The sequence below is a fragment of the Glycine soja genome, chromosome 7 (assembly GCF_004193775.1).
Source record: "Glycine soja cultivar W05 chromosome 7, ASM419377v2, whole genome shotgun sequence".
NCBI lineage: Eukaryota > Viridiplantae > Streptophyta > Magnoliopsida > Fabales > Fabaceae > Glycine > Glycine soja.
This window is the reverse complement of record NC_041008.1, coordinates 45,080,997-45,104,127: the sequence shown is the minus strand read 5'-3', so window position 1 is coordinate 45,104,127 and position 23,131 is coordinate 45,080,997. Positions and strand designations below refer to the sequence as shown.

General features: G+C 32.0%; 5 protein-coding genes and 1 long non-coding RNA gene across 6 annotated transcripts; 4 read left to right on the top strand and 2 right to left on the bottom strand.

Annotated features, from left to right (window-relative positions):
- Nucleotides 1-558: 558 nt before the first annotated feature.
- LOC114420079 (CASP-like protein 1E1) lies at nt 559-3,266 on the top strand. Its single transcript, XM_028385931.1, has 2 exons — nt 559-934; nt 2,678-3,266. Exons 1-2 carry the CDS (start codon nt 705-707, stop codon nt 3,012-3,014), a joined length of 567 nt encoding a protein of 188 aa, XP_028241732.1. The 5' UTR covers nt 559-704; the 3' UTR covers nt 3,015-3,266.
- Nucleotides 3,267-5,434: 2,168 nt separating this feature from the next.
- Nucleotides 5,435-6,600, top strand: LOC114417752. The gene is made up of 2 exons (XM_028382823.1): nt 5,435-5,805; nt 5,992-6,600. Exons 1-2 carry the CDS (start codon nt 5,566-5,568, stop codon nt 6,355-6,357), a joined length of 606 nt encoding a protein of 201 aa, XP_028238624.1. The 5' UTR covers nt 5,435-5,565; the 3' UTR covers nt 6,358-6,600.
- Nucleotides 6,601-7,559: 959 nt separating this feature from the next.
- LOC114420077 lies at nt 7,560-12,364 on the bottom strand. Its single transcript, XM_028385928.1, has 11 exons — nt 12,092-12,364; nt 11,901-12,008; nt 11,658-11,812; nt 11,477-11,570; nt 11,308-11,378; nt 11,120-11,226; nt 10,497-10,618; nt 9,274-9,362; nt 8,794-8,853; nt 8,234-8,338; nt 7,560-8,131 (listed from the first exon to the last, which is right to left on the bottom strand). Exons 1-11 carry the CDS (start codon nt 12,192-12,194, stop codon nt 8,012-8,014), a joined length of 1,134 nt encoding a protein of 377 aa, XP_028241729.1. The 5' UTR covers nt 12,195-12,364; the 3' UTR covers nt 7,560-8,011.
- Nucleotides 12,365-14,684: 2,320 nt separating this feature from the next.
- Nucleotides 14,685-18,061, bottom strand: LOC114420074 (E3 ubiquitin-protein ligase MIEL1). Its single transcript, XM_028385926.1, has 12 exons — nt 17,865-18,061; nt 17,696-17,783; nt 17,561-17,617; nt 17,430-17,462; nt 17,220-17,297; nt 16,988-17,031; nt 16,831-16,871; nt 16,132-16,214; nt 15,916-16,007; nt 15,761-15,830; nt 15,562-15,603; nt 14,685-15,225 (listed from the first exon to the last, which is right to left on the bottom strand). Exons 1-12 carry the CDS (start codon nt 17,912-17,914, stop codon nt 15,100-15,102), a joined length of 804 nt encoding a protein of 267 aa, XP_028241727.1. The 5' UTR covers nt 17,915-18,061; the 3' UTR covers nt 14,685-15,099.
- A 2,024-nt stretch (nt 18,062-20,085) lies between these two features.
- On the top strand, nt 20,086-21,704 carry LOC114420075 (golgin subfamily A member 6-like protein 1). Its single transcript, XM_028385927.1, has 3 exons — nt 20,086-20,687; nt 20,979-21,313; nt 21,412-21,704. The coding sequence occupies exons 1-2, from the start codon at nt 20,231-20,233 to the stop codon at nt 21,275-21,277; spliced, it is 756 nt and encodes a 251-aa protein (XP_028241728.1). The 5' UTR covers nt 20,086-20,230; the 3' UTR covers nt 21,278-21,313; nt 21,412-21,704.
- Nucleotides 21,705-22,372: 668 nt separating this feature from the next.
- On the top strand, nt 22,373-22,976 carry LOC114420076. Its single transcript, XR_003668342.1, has 2 exons — nt 22,373-22,766; nt 22,847-22,976. It is a non-coding gene; the product is annotated as an uncharacterized LOC114420076 (long non-coding RNA).
- The last annotated feature ends 155 nt before the right edge of the window (nt 22,977-23,131 follow it).

The window sequence follows — 23,131 nt, the reverse complement described above, 5'->3', positions numbered from 1 at the left end:
ATTAAAAAAATTGGTTAATATTATTTAGTTATTATAATCATATTTAAAAATAATACTTTTATTTATAAAATATTATTTATTGAAACTTAATATTAAGAATAAAAAATAGTCGTTGAAAATAGAATTTTAATTTATTAAAGGATATTTTTTATGATATCATTAAATAGAATAAAAGTAATTAAAATTTGATTATATTTCAATTCACTAAAACTTTGTTTGTTAGTTTATAATTTTGTTTAATTATGTTATTAGTGCAAAATATTAATTGATCTTGCCAATCTTCACTTGAAATTTTTCTTATCACTTTTAATTTAATAGAATCTTATCTTCAAAGGATATGTTTTTCATTTATAACACTCTAATCCGAAATTTTAATTAAGAAAATCGAATGCCTTTTTTAAACTACTTGTTGGTTGTGGCTTATAATTGAGTATAGAGAAAGCACTTACCTATCCAAAATTAATGACCCTAAAGAAATTCCAAACTGCCAACAGCCTACCTGTGGAAAGAAAAAAAAAATCTGCTGGTATATATTATTTTTAATACCTTATATTGCCAGAGTATTCTTTTCCAGATTTTCCACTTTCTTTGGAGCAAGTTACTTGGAAAATGAAAATCCCCCTTATGTCATGACATGAGTAGTAGTATTTAAGACGCATCCGTGCTTGTGTTGTAATAAAGTTTTGTGTGTTGTTAGGAATAGGATGGAGGGGGTTGAGAGCAAAGAAAGAGAAGTGATGGTGGCAAAACCAGTTGCAGTAGTAGGTGTCTGTGATTTGCTTCTGAGGCTGTTGGCCTTCACAGTTACTCTTGTCGCTGCTATAGTCATTGCGGTCGATAAGCAGACAAAGCTTGTTCCCATCCAGCTTTCAGATTCTTTTCCACCTTTGAACGTTCCTCTTACTGCTAAGTGGCACCAAATGTCTGCCTTTGTGTAAGCTCTTTTTCTTTCTTTCTTTCTTTCCACTAATTAACAATCTTCTTGTATGGATCTTACGTACCTATTAAACACTGGATTTCCAAATATTCTATGGCGCCGTACGTTCAGTTTTCTTTCTTCTTCCTGCATGTTAATCACCAATTGTTGCCACTTTGTCATCTATATCAGTCACTAATTAATGCTTTAATTGGTGAATCTATATCATTAGTCAGGTTTTTTATTCGTTGTATCATTAATCAAATGATTTCTCCATGTTAATTAGGAATACTTCTTCTAACAAACACCTTTTTTATATATACTCTTGACATGAAGTCACTCTGTGTCCCTATTATTATGAGCAAAATTGAGTGGTGAACACTAATAAGTTATTTGATACTTAGCTTGTGACGAAAAGAGAAATAAATCTAAATATGATAGATGATATATAGAGAGAGATAAAGAAAAAAATACTACGTTGAAACTAAGGATTCTTTGAAGAAAATAATCAAATCTTTTCGCTCTTTGAATCACCAAATGATGTGTAACTATAGTGCCAAGCTTCAAACGATGATTATAACATGATGCTAGCTAATATGTCAATTTGCAAATTATTGTCCTGAAAAATAGTATTTTTTTTCCATCATATTCTTAGAAATAGCTTTGTTTTTTGTACCTTCAATTTTCTCTTTCTTTATGGATCCGCCTCAACTAGGATCCCGTTTTTTTCTATCTTCGCTGTAGTTGATTCTGCAAGCAATTCATTTTACACGTCATATTACATTTTTAGAAAACCAAGCAATACAACCCTTTAAGATGTAGCCTGATGTTCTTAAATGTAATGATGTATGTATATAGTTATATACTTTGGGAGGAAAGGGACAAATGAGAAATTGGAAGAAAGAAAAATAATAGATTTAATTCATAATATAATTTGTGTTGGAGGTAGGGTGTAAAGTATAAAATTTGAGGTGAAAAATATCATTATTATTATTATTATTATTATAATCAAACAAAAGAAAAATATACAATATATATGGAGTGGGGGAGGATTTTAATTTGATATTCATTGGGTTATTGTTTAGTAATAAAAACTAATTGCATTTTTTTATAGTTTACTTTCAAACAAAAATAATAGCAAGGTTATACTTAATTAAGAAAACAAATAAATAAGTCGTGTTTCATTTTCGATTTATTTATATTTTATATCATATGAATATAATTAAATTAATTACAGGTTTTCCATCTTCATTATTATTGGCAATATGGTAGCTCCAAAAGTTAATGTTCTGTGTGGTACAAAGGATCATTTCATTCAAAAAAAAAAAAAGAGGAAAGAAATTAGTTGGATACAACATATTATTATGCTAAAAATCTTGGCAATAATACGAGTTAGAAAGTACAGTATAACAGAATCTATTGAGCACATTATATGTTATACTTTTAAAGTCTTGGTTAGTTTTTGCTTTAATTTAATAGTATATGATAGTACTTGAAAGCTTCTCATCTGCCATTTTAATGCTGGCATTTATGGTTGCAGTTTGGCCGATATGGTTGACTTTGACTTCAAACAATGGATCGAAGTTATCATTATTAAGGAGTTTATATATTAAAAAACAAATTATAATAAGATTATTCTTCTTCAAATTAAATCACCAATTGTAAGTGCATTGATCATGCATTCAAATTATGAAAATCCTGAGTGCTTTAGTTTATAGCAGTGATTAACACTATATCTACAACAATATTTTGACGTACTAGGTACTTTCTGGTGACCAATGCAATAGCATGCACGTATGCAGCCATGTCTCTACTCCTTGCCCTCGTAAACAGAGGTAAAAGCAAAGGCTTGTGGACATTGATCGCTGTTCTCGACACATTCATGGTGGCTTTGCTCTTTTCCGGCAACGGCGCCGCTGCGGCAGTCGGTATCCTTGGCTACAAAGGAAACTCTCATGTGAATTGGAACAAGGTGTGCAATGTCTTTGGGAAATTTTGTGATCAAATGGCTGCTTCGATTGGTGTGTCACTGATTGGATCATTAGCATTCCTCTTGCTCGTGGTTATTCCTGTGGTGAGGCTTCATCGGAGAACTTAGTCGATAAATTAATAAACCAAGTGTTATTTATTATCCAACATTTTATCTTGAGATCTTTAATTGTTGCTGTAATATGTGTGAGAATATTAATCGTTGTCATGAGTCCTCAACTCAGGTTCCAGTCTACATTATATATAAGACACTTGTGTAGAAAGTTGTTCTGCTCCAAATTAACTATTCAGTGTGTTCGGCAAAATTTGGACTTGAATAGCTATACAAAATTTATTTAACTATCAAATTGAATGAGTCTACCAAAATTATTTATAGATGTAATTGCAAGTAATTGTAAAATAATATTATTATGGCTGTGGATCAAGATCTGTTCTTCAGCTCGCCCAAATTAGATGGATGGCGCATACATATAATGGGCTTCACAGACCAAAGCTGGATCCCTAGGAAGCTACACACTAAGCCCAATCTGAAATGTATCCCATTTCAGACTTCATCTAGAATATACGTAACCCTAGCTTGGATAGCCAATGCTCATATATCTAAAAAGGGAGAAGGGTAAAATAATAGACATGCATGTATGCAACTTTCTAATATTTTAAAAACTAAAATAGAGATTGAACCAATGAAACTTTCGCGTCATATTTTAATTAGTTCAATTCGTTAAATATGCAGTTGATTGAGCTAGATAATGTTCAAATTAACCAAGAACATAGTTAAATTGTTGGTTCAACTCTTAAAGTTGCGTTTTGTTTTTCCCTTGCAACACTCATTTCCCACTTTCTATGAAACTTAACGTGACTCAAAATAATTCTTACATTCCCGTTTAATGGCATTTGAACGTGCTGATAAACACAAACTAAAAGATTACAATTTTCTGTTGTGTTTATTATTGGCTCTCTAACTCCCATTGTTGAGAACTAAATTGGTTCAAAGCTTGACAACAGCACTTAGACTCCAAATAAAACCTCTTATTAGAGCTACAAAATTATGGAGAATATTTAACATATATGTACTTTCTCTTTCATTTTACTTTAACTCCATTTTTTTTATATTTCTCTCCTCATTTCTCATTACATCATTTGTCGTATTTATTATTTTCTTTTCATTCATTTATTTTTTATTTAATTAATCATTTAATTTTTATTCTGATACAATCTTTACCTTTTAGTCTTTATACCTAAAAAAATTTCATTTTGATCCCTGCACATTTTTTCTCTGTGAACCAAAGTATAAAGATTAAATGGATTAACATATATATATATATATATATATATATATATATATATACTAAATTAAGTTAAAAATGTATTTATAAGGACTAAAATAAATAATTTCTGTATAAAAACTAAAATGTAAAAATTATTTAGATATAAAGACGAAATAATTAATTAGATCTTTCTTTATTTTTCTTTCAACCTCTCTCTTATTTACCAAAAAAAATGGAGTAAATATTTATCATTCCTCCAAATTATTGAGAAGCTTACAAAAGCAATAGCTATGAAAATAAAGGGAAAATTAAATAGACCGTCCTTGTCCTTCAAACTCTAACAAATAAAGGGGAAACATAAGTAGCATGTGCTTGTCCTTCAAATCAGCCTTACATATTCCGAATGCTTGATGGGACAGACTGGTAGGTAGAGGTCTTCAATCATAAACTTTTCATTCTCGTCTGATATAATACGACACACAAAGTATAAGGAATTAAAGCTTGAGCACGAAAATGGATTTGTTGACGTTCATAAACATGATTGAAATCCATTAATTATAAAAACAAAAATTCAAGACTACTAAATCAAGTGTAGTACTAACACTCAACAAGTAACCAAGGCTAATATAATATAATAAATGACCATTGCTTTTGTACCCAACTTCGTCCTTAGACGATATTGTGATCACAGCAGCCCCAGTGATTTCCCTATGCTATACTTTGTTTCCTTGACTTCTATTCCAAAACAAACTTCTCTTTTCGCTTTTATTGTTCATCACTTTGTGGGGTCCAACTTCTGCACGGCAACAAGTCGGTTATTTTAGTCTCTGCTCCTTTTTCCCACTGATACGGTTACTCTGCTATGCATGGATCATAATATATCACCATATGGGAAGGTGTCACTATCACATGGCCATGGCCATGGCCACGGGGAATCTAATCAATTACCCACTACCTATTACTTATTTTCCAACAAAATGTAACCATTTTGTGCTAGCTAGTGTAGCCCTTGCATTGGGTTACATATTATAATTAATACAGTTTTAGAATCATAGAAATGGCATCATCAATCCTCTTTTCCATAATTAGTTTGACTTGAATTAAGAAAAATTCCTTTAAAGTAAGTTTAGACAATGACAACAAACAAGATAATAGAAAAATTAGAAAAGGGTGAAAATATATAAAATCAAAGTGCATATAATTGGTTCAGAAATAAAGGCATAATATCTCCCAAGAGGAAGCATGTATCTTTTTTCTGCTGTCTTGTACTAACAGTTTGATTGAAACCCAAATCAAACCACGCCACTTTTTATTTTATTTTCTCTTTCTCTCAAATTCACTTGAGGAATACAAAGACATAAGACGATTGAGTGAGGAAGCATATTGACCAAGATGCAAGGCCACACTGAAACTAACTCTATCATGGCACCACTCTCTCAAATCCCACCTTCTTCTTCTTCTCTTCACCTTTCAACCGATGCTGAAACGGGTAACACAACCACCCCCAGAAAGCGTGTTAAGAAAATGGACTACACCAATTGCGAGAGCCTCAACGTGGAACGTGAAAGAAGGTCGAAGATGACTCAAATGTTCACTCAGCTTCAAACCACTGTCCCTGGTGTCTTACCTCAGGTTCATCAATGATCAATGCCCTTTCCAATATTCTATGTCTTTTGAATAATCCATGTTTCATGTTTTGTGAGTTTTGGTCATATGGGTTTTGAATGTTAATGTCAATATTTGATATTTTTCACCCCTTTTTATTAATGTTACTAAGTTTTGTGAATGACCCCTTTTTTGTGTTTTGGGGACACATAGGCTACAAGGGAAGTGATTATAAACGAGACAATTAAGTACATTAAGGAGCTTGAGAAGAAGAAGCAAAAGCTGGAGGAGTTGAAGGAGTCAATGAAAGGAGTAGAAGGGTCGATATTGCTTGCATGTGGTAACAACATGAATTGCTCCGTCACGGTTACTGTCTCTGCTAATGTTGCATTCTTTGGTATTCAATCCCTGCCTCGACCCGGTTTGGTTACGGTAATCATGAAGGTGTTCTGCAAGCACCGAGCTGAGGTTTTGGCCGCAAATGTCTCACTTAATAATGGGAAATTCATATTGGCAATCACTGCGACGGTGCAAAATGTTGTCGTTGAAAATATCAAAAGAGAAATAATGAGTTTGTAGGTTCAAACTCTTGCTTTTAATTTTACTATTTTAAACGGAGGACATTAACTGCACGGTGTTTGATTTTGGTACCATGTGTGTGTTTTGTTTACACACACACGGGGAGCTAAACCAATATATTATAGAGAGCAGAGATTATGTGGGAGAAGAATTAGCAGGAGACATTGATTATTCTGTTAACTCAAAATGTGTGCTAGTGATGAACATCACGAGCAAAATAATCAGATTATATGGTTGACAGTATTCAAGTGTGTTTTTTTTTGGGGGTGGGGGGTGGGGGAGGGTGTTCTTCTTCTTCTTGGTCAAGAAATTGGAGATCCATTAACTTGCTTTTTTCCTGAGAAGGAAGGTATCAGGGTAGGTTAGTTAAAGAAAGGCGTGTCATTTTCCCAAATCATTGCAAATCGTGGGATGGACCCCACAGGCATATAAATCCCTTGCTCTTTTTTTTTTTTTCCCCTTCTAATATCCAGCATTACAAATTTGCAATTACTGTTGAAGTTTTGTGTTGGAACACGTGAAACAGAAGCATAATTCAATAGCATAGCCAATTTCGCTATTTCAGGACCACGAGTAGGTTTCTGAGGTTTAGGGGTAAAATGACAAAATTGCTGTTAAATTAATCCATTTTATAAAAAAAATCACAATACGAAAGTTTTTTTAAAAAAAATAGTGTACAGTAAAAATTGATAACAAAAATTGCATCTGTTGATTTTGAAAAACATTTTTCTGTTCCTTTCATTTTACCACAGTCCCTCCGCCCGCGTCATTACTCAATGCCTATCATTGCCGGTGAGGAAGTAAGCTCCGACAACATAAGGAAAACGGCAGTTAACATAGTGGTTCTCTAGAGTCCATAATGAAGCATAGAGTATGCCATAAATACAATTGTTTTCAGGGTGAAAACTTTGTTTGGGCAATGGATAAATTAATGGTTTGATTGAGAAAAATATGGGTGTTATTTTGAATTGTTTAGAGGAAGCGGACCTTGAATAGTGTTTCATCAGATGGTGTATAATTATATTTCTGAAATCTATGATCTTTGAATGTAAGTATTGTTGGGTTGCCCTTTGATATTTTCAATCCAAGTTCTTTGACAAAAAAAAAAAAAACTTGGGTTGACAGAGGAGTGCATATGTAGAGGTCACTACGCACACATTCATTTTGCATTTAAATAAACAAGTTAACCCATATTGCCGACAATCCGTGAATATAAAACACTTTCTTTCAAGACTTCAAGTAGAACAATTCAATGTTACACCAGATGACACAAATTGCAACTCTTAGGCCTTAGCATTCCTTTGTGGTAGGGTCCACTTGAACTTGAACTAGAGGTTAAAAAGCCATGATTGTATCTCTCACTTGTGAAAGCAATTTCTTGCAGTTCAGAGTAGAGGACATATGCCAGATTATTTTTGTTCGAACATAATCTACTGATATACCACTACTATGCAACCAAAACCGTAACCACTTGTTGTACGGAAAATAAGAAATGGTAAAAAGTGAAGCAAAATAATAATTTTAATTTAGTAATCAACGTTTGCTATGTTCGCAGACTCAGTATCTAACCAGGGCTAGGAAGCATCCTGGTAAGTAGATACTCCACAAACAAGCACATTCTGAAACACAATGTCATCAAATTCTGAGTTCCATGCTATTGTGGAATATCTTCCTTTCTGTCCAGGTCTTCCAAACTTACATTTGCCTCAAGACCCATGCTCAGTAGCTCACTAACCATGACAAGGATATCAGATTTCAAAGAGGCTGCTAATGCCTGTCAGAAAAGCCAACAAAAAGTATAAAACAACTGTAAGAGTTATAGCACCACAATTGAACCAAAATGTCAGAAGAAATCTTCACGACCAAGATAGTATACCTTTCTGTCCTCTTCTTTTTGGTGCTTAATAACTTCCAAAGGCCACTCAGATACAAGCTTCTGAAGTTCACCCTTGATGCCTGACTTCTTTGTATCAGACAAGGTCTAGTACCGGTTGAGTCAAAAGAAGGAAGAGTTATTTATACAAAACAATGCAAAGACAAATATGAACTTATCATGCTAACCAATACAGCTGTCACCAAAACGAACACAACATAGGTGAGCTGTGAAGGCTTAACATCATAAAATCAATACAATGCCTCACATCCAGGCCATACCTACTCAATTAAATCACAAGTTCATCAACAGAAATGATAATATTCATATCAGATAAAACAAAGCAACAAGAAAATGTTTTCTCAAATATAATTGATTATCAATTAATTTAACGTATCTTCATATCTAAACTGATTTTTATTTTAATCAATGTTTTCAGGGTAATATCTTTACAATTTTATCTCCCATTGTTTTATTTCCTATTGCAGAGGCATTTCTTAGTTTCACTCTTTGGAAAAGAAATTTACAAAAAAGAAACATGTACAAGAACAAACAGTCCATACCTGATTTAGAACTTGAATGACAGCAACTGCATCACTGGGTTTACGTTCCAACAGAAGACCCTGTAAAAGTATAAAAATCAAGCTTATACTTACTTTCTAGGAAATCTGGTATGACCCAACCCATCAACTAATTCTACTGGAAAGTGGAAACAAGCATCAACATTGAAATGGAGTTCAGGCAACTTACATCAGACGAATGTGTGATTAGATAAAGTTCGTCAAATTGAAAAAATTAAGCATTTTTTCAAGAGCAACTAAACTATTTTTAAGGACAACATATTAATGAATCAAAACATGCCAAAAACACAAGAAACTTTGTGCAATATGGATGTTTTCACAGAGCAGGATATCTACTAATCAAACTCATTGAGATTTTGTGTTATATAGGACACTCATAGCATATAAACTTGGTAACTGCAATATAATCAAAATTAATTGTCAAATCAGACAATGGTGTAGAACTGTAGATAGATTTGCTACCTTGACGCAAGAAAACCCAGTTATCAAAGTGTGCTGCTTCATTGAATTGGATCTCAACTTTTCTATTTTCCACAATGAGTGAATGTCTCCTACAAAAAAGAAAACAAAATACATAAATGATTAAATCAGCATAGGAAGAAATGATTTTAGAAAGCTATAGCATGACCTTGAAATATCATATTTACATACTTGAAGAGTTCATTAATATAGTTGATCATAGAAGTTTGGAAACAAGATATATAAAGAGCAACTAAAGTCACAATAATTTTTTCCTTAGCATGATTTTGGTTGGGACTATTTTTCCTAAGCATGATTGCTAAATCAGTGACGGTGCTATTTTATTTAAGACTATGCAATAAGTCCCAGTGTTCTTCACTACTAGAAGACACAAGCAGATGAACACAATCAGTTGATCATCGTCCCTCAAAGCTCAAATATTTCCAGAAGAGTTTATCATGTAAACCAAATCTACCACGGATATTTTATATGCTTCTTTTATATTGGTTTTGTATACAATCATAGTAGCAGACATCTTTATATTAAAATACTACCTTGGTTATTACTAAATTACAAATTAGCTCATTTACTAAATTATTAGATTCCAACACAATATTATTAGGCCAAAATGTAAGCCATCAAATAAAAAAAAAAGTAAGTGGAAGAATTCAAATCATTTGTCTAAAACTATGGCGTATCCCAGATTCCTTAGACCAATTAAACAAAGTTAGCACCTACCTTCTATTGCCACCGAGTAACAGCAAAAATCAGTTATATAAATTATTCTAACACCAAAATCCGACTTGGCCACTTGTGCTAACTGGAGGGCATGCATTTGAAGAAAAAGTATGCAGGTCCAATTCAAGTGCAACAACCTCCGGTGAAAAAAATACCAATGGTAGAGCCAGTTCATAACTTTGATTTTCTCATTTTATGAAATTACATTTACTACCTGATCTATGTAGTCTGTTGGGCTTCTTTCAATTTTTTGCAGGACTAAGAAACAACAGCTTTGCCACCACGGGCGAAGATGAAAGTTAAGAAAGAAAGAAAAATTAAAAACCAGCAGAAACTAGACAATTTATAAATCTCCATAATGTCGTAATTAATGTTCAATAGAGGAATTGACTTTGGCAAACTGCTATTGAATTAGAGCTGAAAAAAACTCACAAAATTAGGCAGACAAGAAAAATATGAAATCAAAAAGGAAAGTCAAACATGCATACCTCTTTTGGCAGCAAATTCCATCCATGTTTCCAATGAGGTTTGTCGTAGTTTTACGCCAGCCATGACAAATCTTTTTGCATACTTATTAATCAACTCCCAATCATCTGTATTATAACAAATGCTGCAAATGATCAACCCAGGTAACAGGTTAGAGGCATATATGGAAGAGAACGAAAACATCATAGCAAAAAGGCTTAACCCAAATAAGGATAATATAAGTTTCTCTACTTATGTGCTTTAATGTCATAATAGTGACAATACTAAAGACAACCTTTATAGGTGTAAAGAAAAAGCTAAGTTCTCTCTTTTTGTCCTGATTTGCTTCACTTTAAGCTTCAAAGAAAGGTTTGGGATACATAAATAATGCATCCCTGCATTTGTAATCTAGGAAATTTATACAAACCAGTAATATTTTAGATTTATAGCCTTACACATAAACAGGAACCAGTTGCCTTCATAGCCATACAATCAATATACTGTTTTGTGGAACTAACAACAAAATAGGATTTGAAATGAGTCTGCCAGGCAAACAACTAAGAATAGTTATATCTACTAAATGTCTAGTTAAAAGACTAGTCTTCACTGCAAAACAAAAATGAGAAAATGTTAGAATTTAATATACCTGAAAACTATATCTGCTGTGCCTGGTTGCAATGGTAAATCATTCTTCTTCAGAAGCTTCATTACTTCCACCAACAGTTTAGTATCATTGTGGTTCTTAGCATTCGTCTGCAGCAAATTGACAGAAACTTACCAATTAAAAATTGGAACAGAATCAAAGAATTCAGAACATTAATATGCCAACAATACCAGTAAATGGTGAGCAGATGCAATATTTGGAGTCAGTCCATAGACATTATGCTTCCACAAAGCCTTCATTCCTGTATACACATTTTATCCACATAGCCGGAATATCTCATATCTTTTAAGTTTCACAAATGAAAAAACAGAAGTGGAAGCATCAGTAAAGTGCACAAACCAAAATCAAGAGCTCCTGCATGAACACATGCCTTAGCAACTTCTCGACAGAGATTGCAATTAAAATTGTCATGAATTCGAAGATTCGACAATCTCTGCTTACAAAATAGGTTAAAAATCATCACCATAAACAGCAACAACAACAATAGTTTGCAACAGAAAGAGAATGAATAGAAACTAACAAATCTGCGGAGGTTCTGCAAAATGTCGAAGAGAAGTCTAATATCGGGCTGGTGTTTGCAATTTGCAATCATTGACCACAACCAAGCATTTGGAGGCATTGATCGTTTAACTTTTACAGAGTCAAGCATTTTGTCGTATAATTCCTTCACATCCTCTGCATTCAGGATTCAATAATATAAACCAAGCATCGGAAAACGAAATCTGAAGAGCAATTAATACGAAACAAACGAACGAAGAAGAACCTGATGGAGTTGCTTCAACGGTACCCACTCCGGAAGAGTAAAAAGCCTTCGACAAGAAGCATTGTATTGGATCAGTGTTCACTGGCCGGGAATCACGTTGCGTGAGCCCTGTCTAATTCAACAACTACGAATCGTTAAATAGTTCAATCGAAACACTGATTTCAGGAAACGTTTTGATTTCTGAAACTGACCTGAGAAGAGAGAGAGCGCGGTGGAGTGAGGAGCTTCCGAGCTTCGGAGATGAGGCGAGAGGAGAAGCCGAGAGGCTTGCCGAGCGTTAGAGAAAACTTGCATGGCTCAGTGTGAAAGAACCGAGTCACGACTCAGTTGTGGGTTCCGGGTGGCGAACTCGGTAGGCTTACGGAGGAAGAAGCTACAAACGACCCTTTGGGTTCAGGGTTTACGAGACAACAGCGGAGAACGAGAGAGAGCAGTTCGGTGGAACAGTCTACACCTTTGTTAACATGGACTCGCATACAAATTAAACTTTTTTTTTCCCTTTAATTTGCTATTTCAGCAATATTTTTAACTAAAATGTGACTTTTAATATTTTATAAATAAAAATAATAATATGATGTTTTTAAAAAAAATCTTAATTTTTTTTATTACATTCATTAAAAATTGGATTCAATTCATGGATAATACATTTTTAGATAAGAGCAACAATTTTAAATATAAATAAATCTCAAACTAAAATTAGTATCATAACTAATTTAATGGAATGAAAATTATTTAGGATCTTATTGAAAGTCAAAAATCTTAATTATAATAATTAAAAAAAACTTATTTCTTTTGTTTTCCTTGTTTTAGAATTATTATTAATATTTGTTACTCTAAAAGTTGAGAATGAAGAGATGGAAATAGAAGATTTAATCAATTTCTATACATGTTTTTCAGGTCATCTACCCCAGATTGTTTTATAACTCATAGTTTGTTAGGGTATTCACAACACGTTTAAATTATTTTAAACTGCTAAAGTAGCTAAAAAAAGTTAATCAAACCATTGACTGAAATAATTGATTTTTATGTGGTTGAATTTTCAATTCTTATGTATAAAATGAAAGCAAATTGCATACTTATCATTATACTTTATGTAGCATGTTATAAGTGTTAAAAGATTTATAATTATGTGATAAAAGGTTAAATAAAGTTGAAAAAAAAATCTTAGTAAGAATCAAACTCAAGACTTTTAATTTAAAGACATACTAATAAATCACTAAAATACTTGTTTGATTTAGTTAATTTTATAAATATTATTTTATATGCATGATTAATCACCAGTTATTATTTTTTCAATTATGAAAATCTATAAATTAAAATAAAATATTTAATATTTAAATATATTTAATATTTAATTTTATATGTATTTATTTTTATTATAAATTTTTATTTTAATATAAATCAACAAAAAATTATTCTTATTTTATTATAATTTTTAAAAATGCATCAACTAATATGTAGATTATTTAAAAAATTATTTTATGTAATTTATACATACGTGAACTTAAAATAATATTTAAGTAATCTAAAAGATTGAAAATAAAAAATTTATTACTTTTTATAATTAAATAAAAATTTGCATTATTTATATATAAAAATAAATGTACATAATTTTTAATAATTATATAAAATAATATACATATTAATTTATGTAATTTTGTTGATTTTTATAATTGGTATTAACAAATAATTTATAGTTAAAATGGAAATATTAACATGCAAGTTTCTTAAAAATTTAAACATTAAATCTTATTAATTTATATACTTAGAATAAAAATAATTTACATATTAAAATAAATTTATGTAATTTATATAGTTTACATATTAATTGATGCAATAATATTATTGATTTATATAATTATAGTAAATCTATATATTAAAATTAATTTACAAAATAATTTATGTAACTTAATTATAAATTGGTAACATAAAAATAAAAATATGTAAACCATTGATAATAAAAATATATATAAAATAAAATTAAAAAGATTTATATATTAATTTTTTAATTTATAATTTTTTTATAATTTAAAAAAAATTAATAACTCTTGACTAATGATATATAAAATAGTGTTTATAAAAATAATTAAAAAAAATTATTGTCATAATGATTTATTATTTTATCTTTTGAATAAAAAGTTATAAGTTCAACTCTTATCAAAACTACTAACAAAATAGAAAAATCAAATATTTTTATTTAGGATTAAGAGGACTAAAATTACAGGTTTAAAACTATAAGAGTATCAAAATTGTAATTCAAAATTACATTCAAATTATACTATATTGTAATATACAAAAATTAGTTGATGCGTTAACTCTAAAATAAAATACCTCTAAAAGAAACTCCAAAGTAAAATACAAAATCAAATAACCGATTTAATCTAAATTGCAAAAAATAAAAAAATAGGATCAAACTATATTTGATTTGAAATTACATTCAAATTAATCCCCTATTTAACTACAGTTTATTTTTATGATTGAATCAAACTATTTTTAATCAACTAATCTAGAGGGAATCTATGAACAGGTTCCCCTGTTAAAGCCATGGCTCTACCCATATTGCAATAACTTTTGTGTCGTAAATTGCCTGCATGTAAACTTCATATAATCTTAAAAATAGATTGTTATCCGTGAAAGTAGATTGTTAAAAACAACAATTTATTTTATGAAATTGAAATAGAAATGAGTAAAAATAAGAGGAATTCATTAAAAAATAATAAGTTTCAATTCATTCAACTCTGTAGGGAATGGTCAATTTAACCACAAAAAGATGACTATTTCCACTTTTGTAAAATAATGGCTGGGAATAGAATGATCAAAACTAACGATCACAGTTTATTCCAATGTGCGAGAAAAACTACAAGGATCAAATAATCCCGACCAAATTATAGAGAACCACAATGGCTGACAATGCAATCAATCACCCAGTATCAAATACATCACTATTACCAGCAATTCATGACCGGGAAAAATGTTTTCCCTCTGTTACAGTATAAAGATGTTCATACCAGCCCAATAACCAAGAGACAACAATCCCACTCCATATGTTGGAGGAAGAATAACCTAAGAAAACTATCTAGGACACAATACACCAATCACTTTTGATGCTCAATTAATTCAATAGCCCTCTATAATAATAACAGGGTGCTAACTTTAATTTTCTGCTGACAGTTTTCCCTTCTTGAACCCAAGAATCTGGTCATTGGGGAAGAACTGGAGGCGCAACTGCACGAGTATTATATGATCTGCAGTGACCACATTTTTGGCCAAGAATGTGGAAGTAAACTTCTGTTGTGTCATTGCAGTCATTACATAGTATCCAAACCTGCAATGGAGTCTTTTGGTAAGAAGATGCTTCGTTATATTGATATATACATGTGTAATTGATATGCACAAGAGGATTCTGTTTCATTTCAACACATCCTATAATTACATAATAAAATGGCATCATCCATATATTACTCGGGTAGACTTTCTCGTAAATATCAACTTCATTTCTTTATATAAGCATAAAGAACAAAAAGGTGTATTCATGCTCAAAAGCACCTTTCATGGCCAAGCTATAGGGTAGGTCTGGACAAATATAATAGGTTTTCGTTTTCCATTCACAGCTGGAGATAAACAGGTAGTTATTAGAAGCATTTCAAAGAGTGAACCATACCTTCCTGTTTCGATAATCTTCAGGCATGACAGTTGCTTCAATCTAATATCACAAGAAAATAAAAAGATCAGAAAAAAATCCTAACTCAACTGAAGCAGAATATTTATGTAAGCAATATTCTTGACTAGCTAATTGCATGATATAAAATCTATAAATCAATTAAAGGAAAGCATCCATGCGCTTTAATTTAATCAGCTACCTCTTCATCAATTCTCTTCCACGTCTTAGACATGTCAATCACTGACTTGGAGCATATGGGACAACAATATCTGAGCCATGTACCAAATCAAGTTACTTGTTAAGCAGATGTCATGTTTATAGACCAAAGAATTCTCAAAGATTTAAGATACTCACTTGTCATTTTTTATCATCTCTACGTAACATTCATGGTGCATTGTGTGACCACATTTCATAACAATGGTGTCTTTCAATGAATCAAAAAGGTACTACACAAACATAATAAAGTCCCATCAATAGCATGTTAATCTAAAGTTCCCAATGACACAAAAAAGAGATTCTATGTTTGGCTGAGAACTTAAGCCAGGGAAAAGGAGGAAATGAAGCAGGCACCTCGTAACAAATGGGACAGTGATGCCGCATGGAGTTCTCCACACACAAATGATTATCACGCAGACCAATTGCATAACAAGATCCTGCAGATCATAAAATGTTCATCACTATAAAGTATTGAGCAATTTATTTCATTTATCACCAAAAGAAATAAAAAGAAAAAATAGTTCCATTCAGTAACTAATGTGACATGTTATCAAATCAGCCTCCAGATTCATACACCTTGAATAATCCACCATAGAAGAATGCAGAAGAAACTATTATTAGAGAGGGTGCACTGTTCAAACTCTAATCTCATGAAACGAATGAGCAGTAAGAACAAGAGGTTCACAATCACAGAACCAAAAGGAAATTTAACTTTACAGAGCAACTAAAACTGAATAATCACAAAAAATTTAAATGATATATATCAAGGGCTGGATTAGAAATGTGTTCCTTGATATTGACTAGCCAAAGGTGTCAACTTTAGCCTATATCAATTATTATTACTTAAATGAGTTAGATCTATCTAGTATCATCAACTTATGTACTTCTGAAAATAAATAAAGCATTGACAAGCCCAGAAAAGACTTTAGTCTTCTATTAATCTGCAAATAGTCATTTTGAAACATCACCAAAATTGGGTGGGGGGAGGGAGGGGAAATGCCAAAGCAACAATAAATAAACTACAATGGTGGCTGCCTTGGTGAAAATGCATACCACACTTCTTGCAGTGGAAAAAATTATCTCGACCACCAACCCTGTTTCCAAATATCATCACTAAGTTAGTTTGAATGCCAAAAGTTTATGCAACTTAACTGTGAACATGACATGACAGAAGGATATACTGAAAACAGCAAGGCATGAGCTAACGCACCTGCAGATCCCACAATCATCACAGTGAAATTGTTCTTTCTCAACCTGCAAATTGATTAAACGCCTGTCAGCATCGTCAGAAAAGAGTAAAATAAGGGCCATACAACAAGTTCAGTCTACTCCATCTCTAAAAAGTAAAAATAAGGGTCAAAGTACTAGAAATAGATCAATGACATTCAAGAGGTATAAAATAATCAGACACTGCAAATTTATTCAGTTCAGTGAAGCATTACATCATCATCGAAGAATTTGCAGATGTTGCAGAAGTATTCTCCCATTTTGACGCCACAGTTTGTGCAAACTTGAGCAACCTTCAGAAGGAACAACAGGGAATGTGAAAAGCCGAGAAATAAAATCAGGAGCTTATCCAAACCACCCCTCTACCAAAAAATAAGTAAAGGAATGATCCAAGTTTTAAATCGAAAATTGACAAAAATACATACAGGTTGCTCAGTGTCACAAACTGAACAAACAACCTGAAACGGCAAAAAGATGTAAAAAGTGGATTAGTCTCACACTCATTGTCCCCAATTCATAGCAAAAAAATAAGAAATGAAAAGCAGTATTATGGTACTTGTTTAACATCTTGGCGAACGAGCTCGTGGCGATCAAAGGGATTCTTCAACAAGCTCTAATTGGGAAAACAAGACAAACCCAGATGAGATAAAAGCAAAAGGGCAAAAAATTTGAAGGAGAAAGAAAGAAATACCGCAGCGTCGTTATGACAGTGACGGCATGAGTAGATCTCGTTGCAGCAGGGAGCACGAATCCTGCATCTTCTCCGGTAATGATTGCACCTGACATCAAAACACACAAAAGAGTGAAGATAATGAAATGAATGAGAAAGATAAATAATTTATTAAAAAAAAAAAGAATACCCATATCCCATCTTCCCAAAATCAAGACGTTCGTTGACAGAGCCTTCCATGAGGTTTGGGTGTGAGACTAGGAAACGGAAGAAGAGAAAGAGTTTCCTGATTTGGGAAGATATGTGGCGTGATCCCAAAAAGAGAAAGACTTAAAAGGACCACACTCTCTCTTACCCTCTTTTTTTAATGCAATATAAAAATATCTTAAGCAGACAGCAGTAATAGAGAATGACCACTTGGGATGAGATAAGGCGCAGTGACTTGAGCAGGAGAGAAAAGAATATTGCCGTAGGATCGCCCAATTGGATTCAACCCAATCATCACAAACAAATCCTTCCAAGTCTCTCTATTTCACACACATTCTAATTTCTTACTCATTTAACTTCAAGTGTGTCTTTAATTTTTCTCTTCTACTAAGTCACCCTTCATGAAACATTTATTAAGTCTATTCAATGATACACTTTCTATAAGTTCACATAATTAATTAACTTAACACGTTCATACAATCTACTGATACAGACACTACTATTTTAAAAGTTTTGAAACCAAATCTAAAAGTTGAAAACACATTGTTTGAAGATTTATAATAATTTAATCTCATTTTCAACTAACTCGTTTAGATGTTTTAATTTGTCGCTCATTTTTTGTTTTGTACAACCAAATTTAATATTTTAAAATTTCTGTATCAATTATATGCTACGATTTAGCGTTAACCAGTCTGCAAAAGAGTCAAAAATATTTCACCTTTCATGACTCAAAACTCAACTCAAAAGCCTTGCAAAAAAATAAAAATATCAAAGATCAATTAAATTAACGGTATATTTTGTTAACACCCTCAGTCTCCTGGATCTAACTTACATTTTTAATAACGTATTTTATCAATTGACGACAATGATCCCTTACTTCAAAATGCCAGTATTACCGATCATATGGACCAAGGCATTGCTTGGAAGATTATAAAAGGAAAAAAATGAAATATTTTCTTTTATAATGAAATAATTTTGGATCGAACAAAATAAGAAGGTTAAAATGATAATACCATTTTCATAAATAATTAAATGAAATGTGATTTACATAGTTAACTTCCAACATCTCATTTTTAAGTCCTTATAAACTATCTCTAAACATAACATAAAAATAAATGAAAAATATTTTTATAATTACAATTATTCAGACAAACAAATTAATACTCATTCAGACACACAAACATGTTTGTAATTGTAATTCTTATGTAATATAAAAAGTGTTCTAAAAGTTCCACATTTATAAAAAAAAGAAAAAAGAGAGAGTAAAACATTATCTGTGGCTCTAAAAGAATAAAAGTGTAATGCATTGTCACATTAGTAACAGAAACTATAATAATTAAACTAAATATTTAAGATGTTAAATAAATCTTTAAATGTACAGATTTATTATTACTTTAATCTTTAAATATATATGTTAATATTATCACTTTAAGTCACAAATTATATTTTATAAGATTTTTTTTAATTGTATTATTTTAAGATATTAATTTGACAATGCGAGACTAGCTTGATAATGTTATACTTTCATTTCATGAGCTGGACAATGTTTTCCCCAAAAATGTTTCTACTTCTCAAAAACATATTACAAAGCAGATGCAGAATTTTCAACCTATCAATTCCACAAACAAGTATACACGGGAAGAATTTGTAGTTCCTGATCACGCAGATGAAGAAAAGTAAAAGCACGTAAATTAGGAGCAAGACTGGAAATGAATGGATAAAAGAAAAAGTAAAGAGGTGAAATTTATAAATAAATAAATATATGGTAAATATACAACTATAACAATAGAAATAAGAATCCATATAATATTGGATTCTATTCTATAACTCGGACTGAGTACGTATATTCCTTAACCACCCTTTTCTCTTACTTGCCAAACAATATTCAGTTGTCATTCATATGACTTTGGTTCATTATTAACTAACCACCGGACTCTCCATCGATCCATGCATTCGGCTAGGGGAGTGGAATGGGAACCGAAAAACAAAAAACATTGAAATTGTTGCCAAGGTTTCTTGTTTCCTAGTTATTATCATCATACAATAATTATTATAAGCAACAATTGTATTGGTCCAAAATAATTGTCATTCGATGATAACAACTAAAGTTGCCTATACAAGACAGCGAGAAAAACGGTTTGGCTCTCATTGACATCAAATTACCCCTATGCAGGCCATAGCTCCACCACTAAACCATAACAACATAAAAACCATCCCTCTCCCAAACCCTTCAATATAACGCCAATTAATAGGGATTAATTCCAACACCTTCACATCAACCTTCCCTTGCTTTCTCTCTCTATTCGTGTTTTTGTTTCCCACAATCAAATTCGCTCACACACAAGAAAAATGGGTTGTGGGAAATCTAAACACGATGTAGCTTCTGGAAACACCGTTCTCCAACGCAAGAAATCCACTGTCAATTCCAAGGACAATGAGACTCAAAACGTGGAGAAAAACAATGATGCTAATGTTGACAATGTACGTTTCGAAGTGGAAGAGAAGAACAAGGAAAATGTCAAGGAGATTGAAGTTGAAGGCAAGGGTGATTACGAGTCCAATGATGTTGCTGGGAATATAACAAAGGTGCAGCAAGAAGATAAGGCATTGGAGACTAGTGCACAAGCTGAAGCTGAAGAGAACAAGGCACCGGAAATTGTTGTTGCTGAAGGACCAAATGAAGAGTCTGAACGTGGAAAAGACGAATCATTATTGGGAAAAAATGAACAGGAAAAAGTGAAGGATGTTGCTGTTGCAGAAGAGAAACAACCAACGGAAGAAAAGAAAGATCTGGAAAATGAAAAAGGTGTGTAAAGATGAACCAACTTTTAGATTTTTCATTCTTGTCAAAAGCTTTTTACTTGTTAGCTAGGTATTTGGCTAAACAACTCAATAACCATTAGCTTATGAAGAAGTTGAAGGAGAGGATTTCTTTAAGTTGATTTATGCATGAATTAGTTATTAGTGAGTGTTTATCGACAAGTTTATCTAATCAAATTTAATTTCAATCACAGATAACACTTTCATTGGATTTCTTTTTTCTCTTGAATTATATTATTAAATTAATTTGTTTTAAATTTTCATTGTGCGTGTTCAGTGGATCTGAGCGTAAAGGAAGAGACCTTGCCTTTGATGAAGGAAGAAGAAAGCAAAGACACAAATGAAGAGGCTTTGGTGAAGGAAGAAGAAAACAAAAACACAAATGAAGAGGCTTTGGTGAAGGAAGAAAGCAAAGACACAAATGAAGAGGCTTTGGTGAAGGAGGAAGAAAGCAAAGACACAAAAGAAGAGACATTGGAAAAGGAAGAAGAAACCAAAGAAACAACAGAGCAGGGAAAGACTTTGGTCAAGGAAGGAGAAACCAAAGACGCAAATGTTTCAACTTCAACCTCCTAAAGTGAACAGAAAGGATTTGAAAGTTGCATTGAAAAGGTATGTGGGGTTAACAAAAGTTCGCATGTTAATTAATTAGTCAAGTCATAATTGATCGTGATGAATAAATTTAACCAAAATATATGTTTGTGATGCAGGAGCAACAGAGAATTAGACAACCAGAAAAAAAGATAAATTGTGATTATAGAGGTGACACACAAAGTATTCTGGTTGCATTGCAAGTCCAGGGTGTTTCTAATGCTAATTAAGTTGGAAATAGCTTGGATATAGTGTCGAGTATGTATGTTTATGGTGATATAATAACAAGCTTTTTATTCATTTTGTGCTGGTCTTCCATTGAATTTTCCTTTCCTTAGTCCTATACTCTCACAAGGTTGTACATGATATACTCCAGAAGATCGTTGTTACACTAATGAGTATATTAATCAAATTCTAATATTCTAAAGCGTTGAAAACTCCAGCGGCTAGCATCCTTAATTATCCTTAAATTAATCCTGTACCTGTACATATTATTTGAGGGCTTTTATTTATTTTATCTTTTGCTTAAACTCTTGCTATCTCAAGTTACTTTGAATCTAGACTACACTCTACACTGATTTGAGTTATAAGTTGATAAAGTTAATTTATACGTTCAAAAATATTTATTATTTATTATTTTTTATTATAATATAATTTATATATTAACAATAGTTATTTCTTATACAGTTTAGTTATATAAAAATAAATATTTATCTTTTCATTCTTTTGTATTGTACATATTAAAATAATAGTTTAATATATATTAAGCATACATTTATTAATTAATAAGATGGATTAATTATATTACATTATCACTAGTATAAATTCACAACATCACAAGCAAGTTATCGGTCGTATATCACAAAAAAAAAAAATACTTGATAAAGGAATCTAGACAAACTTGCGGATTTTAAAACTCATGAAAAAAAAACCAGCATAATAAAAAAATTGAAATATTTATAATTTTTTAGATTCAACTTGAAGTGTGTGAGACTTGGGGGTGAATATACGGGTTCAAATCCATAGATCAGTTCGTTAAATCTCATGGATAATGGGCCTATTTTTTAAAAGTCCATATAATTATAGGTGGTTTTTGAGTCTGGTCCTGGAAATCTGCAAATTTTGTGAGCTTAATTTACGGGTTCACGGTCTAATCCGTTAAACTATGTAGTGCTTGTGCAGTTGTGTTGTGTGTTGGGTCACCCACTCACCAATGTTCACTCAAATACCAAAATTTCATACTCAAACCAAAGTACCAAATGCTTATTCCTCTTTTTCTCTTATGCCACACCATTGCACCAAACTAGTGCTCACTGCTCACTCAAAACTTCGTCACACAGGCACACAATGTAGTGGCCGTCGTTGTCCTCTCGCCACCGTGCATTCTCTAGTTGTTGCGTCGTCGAGCACCTATGTGGCTACGCGACACCTCCAGGCTCCATATCAACCTTGAACTCGTGCGTCATGCTTTGAGGTATGTGTGACTGTGTGAGAGAGATAATTTCTCTGAGGTGTCTTGTTTGATTGATCTCTCTGTTTGTTGTGTTTTTGAAGGTGCATGTGCCTCCTCATCCGTTGATCAAGCACTGGGTTTTGGTTTTGAGGAATGAACAGACTCCTTGTCCCATCTTAGTGAGTGGCAAAGTTTATATATTTTTTAGTAATATTTTATAATTTGAGGTCAACTTTGAACTGGTTTTGTTCACCACAATTGATGTAATGACGCATAAACAACTTCATCACTTTAGTTAGATAACTACTTTTCATTTCATGCTTAAAAATATTTAGTTTTTTTTTATTTATATGATGATGTTTGGACTTTTATATTTATTGAATAAG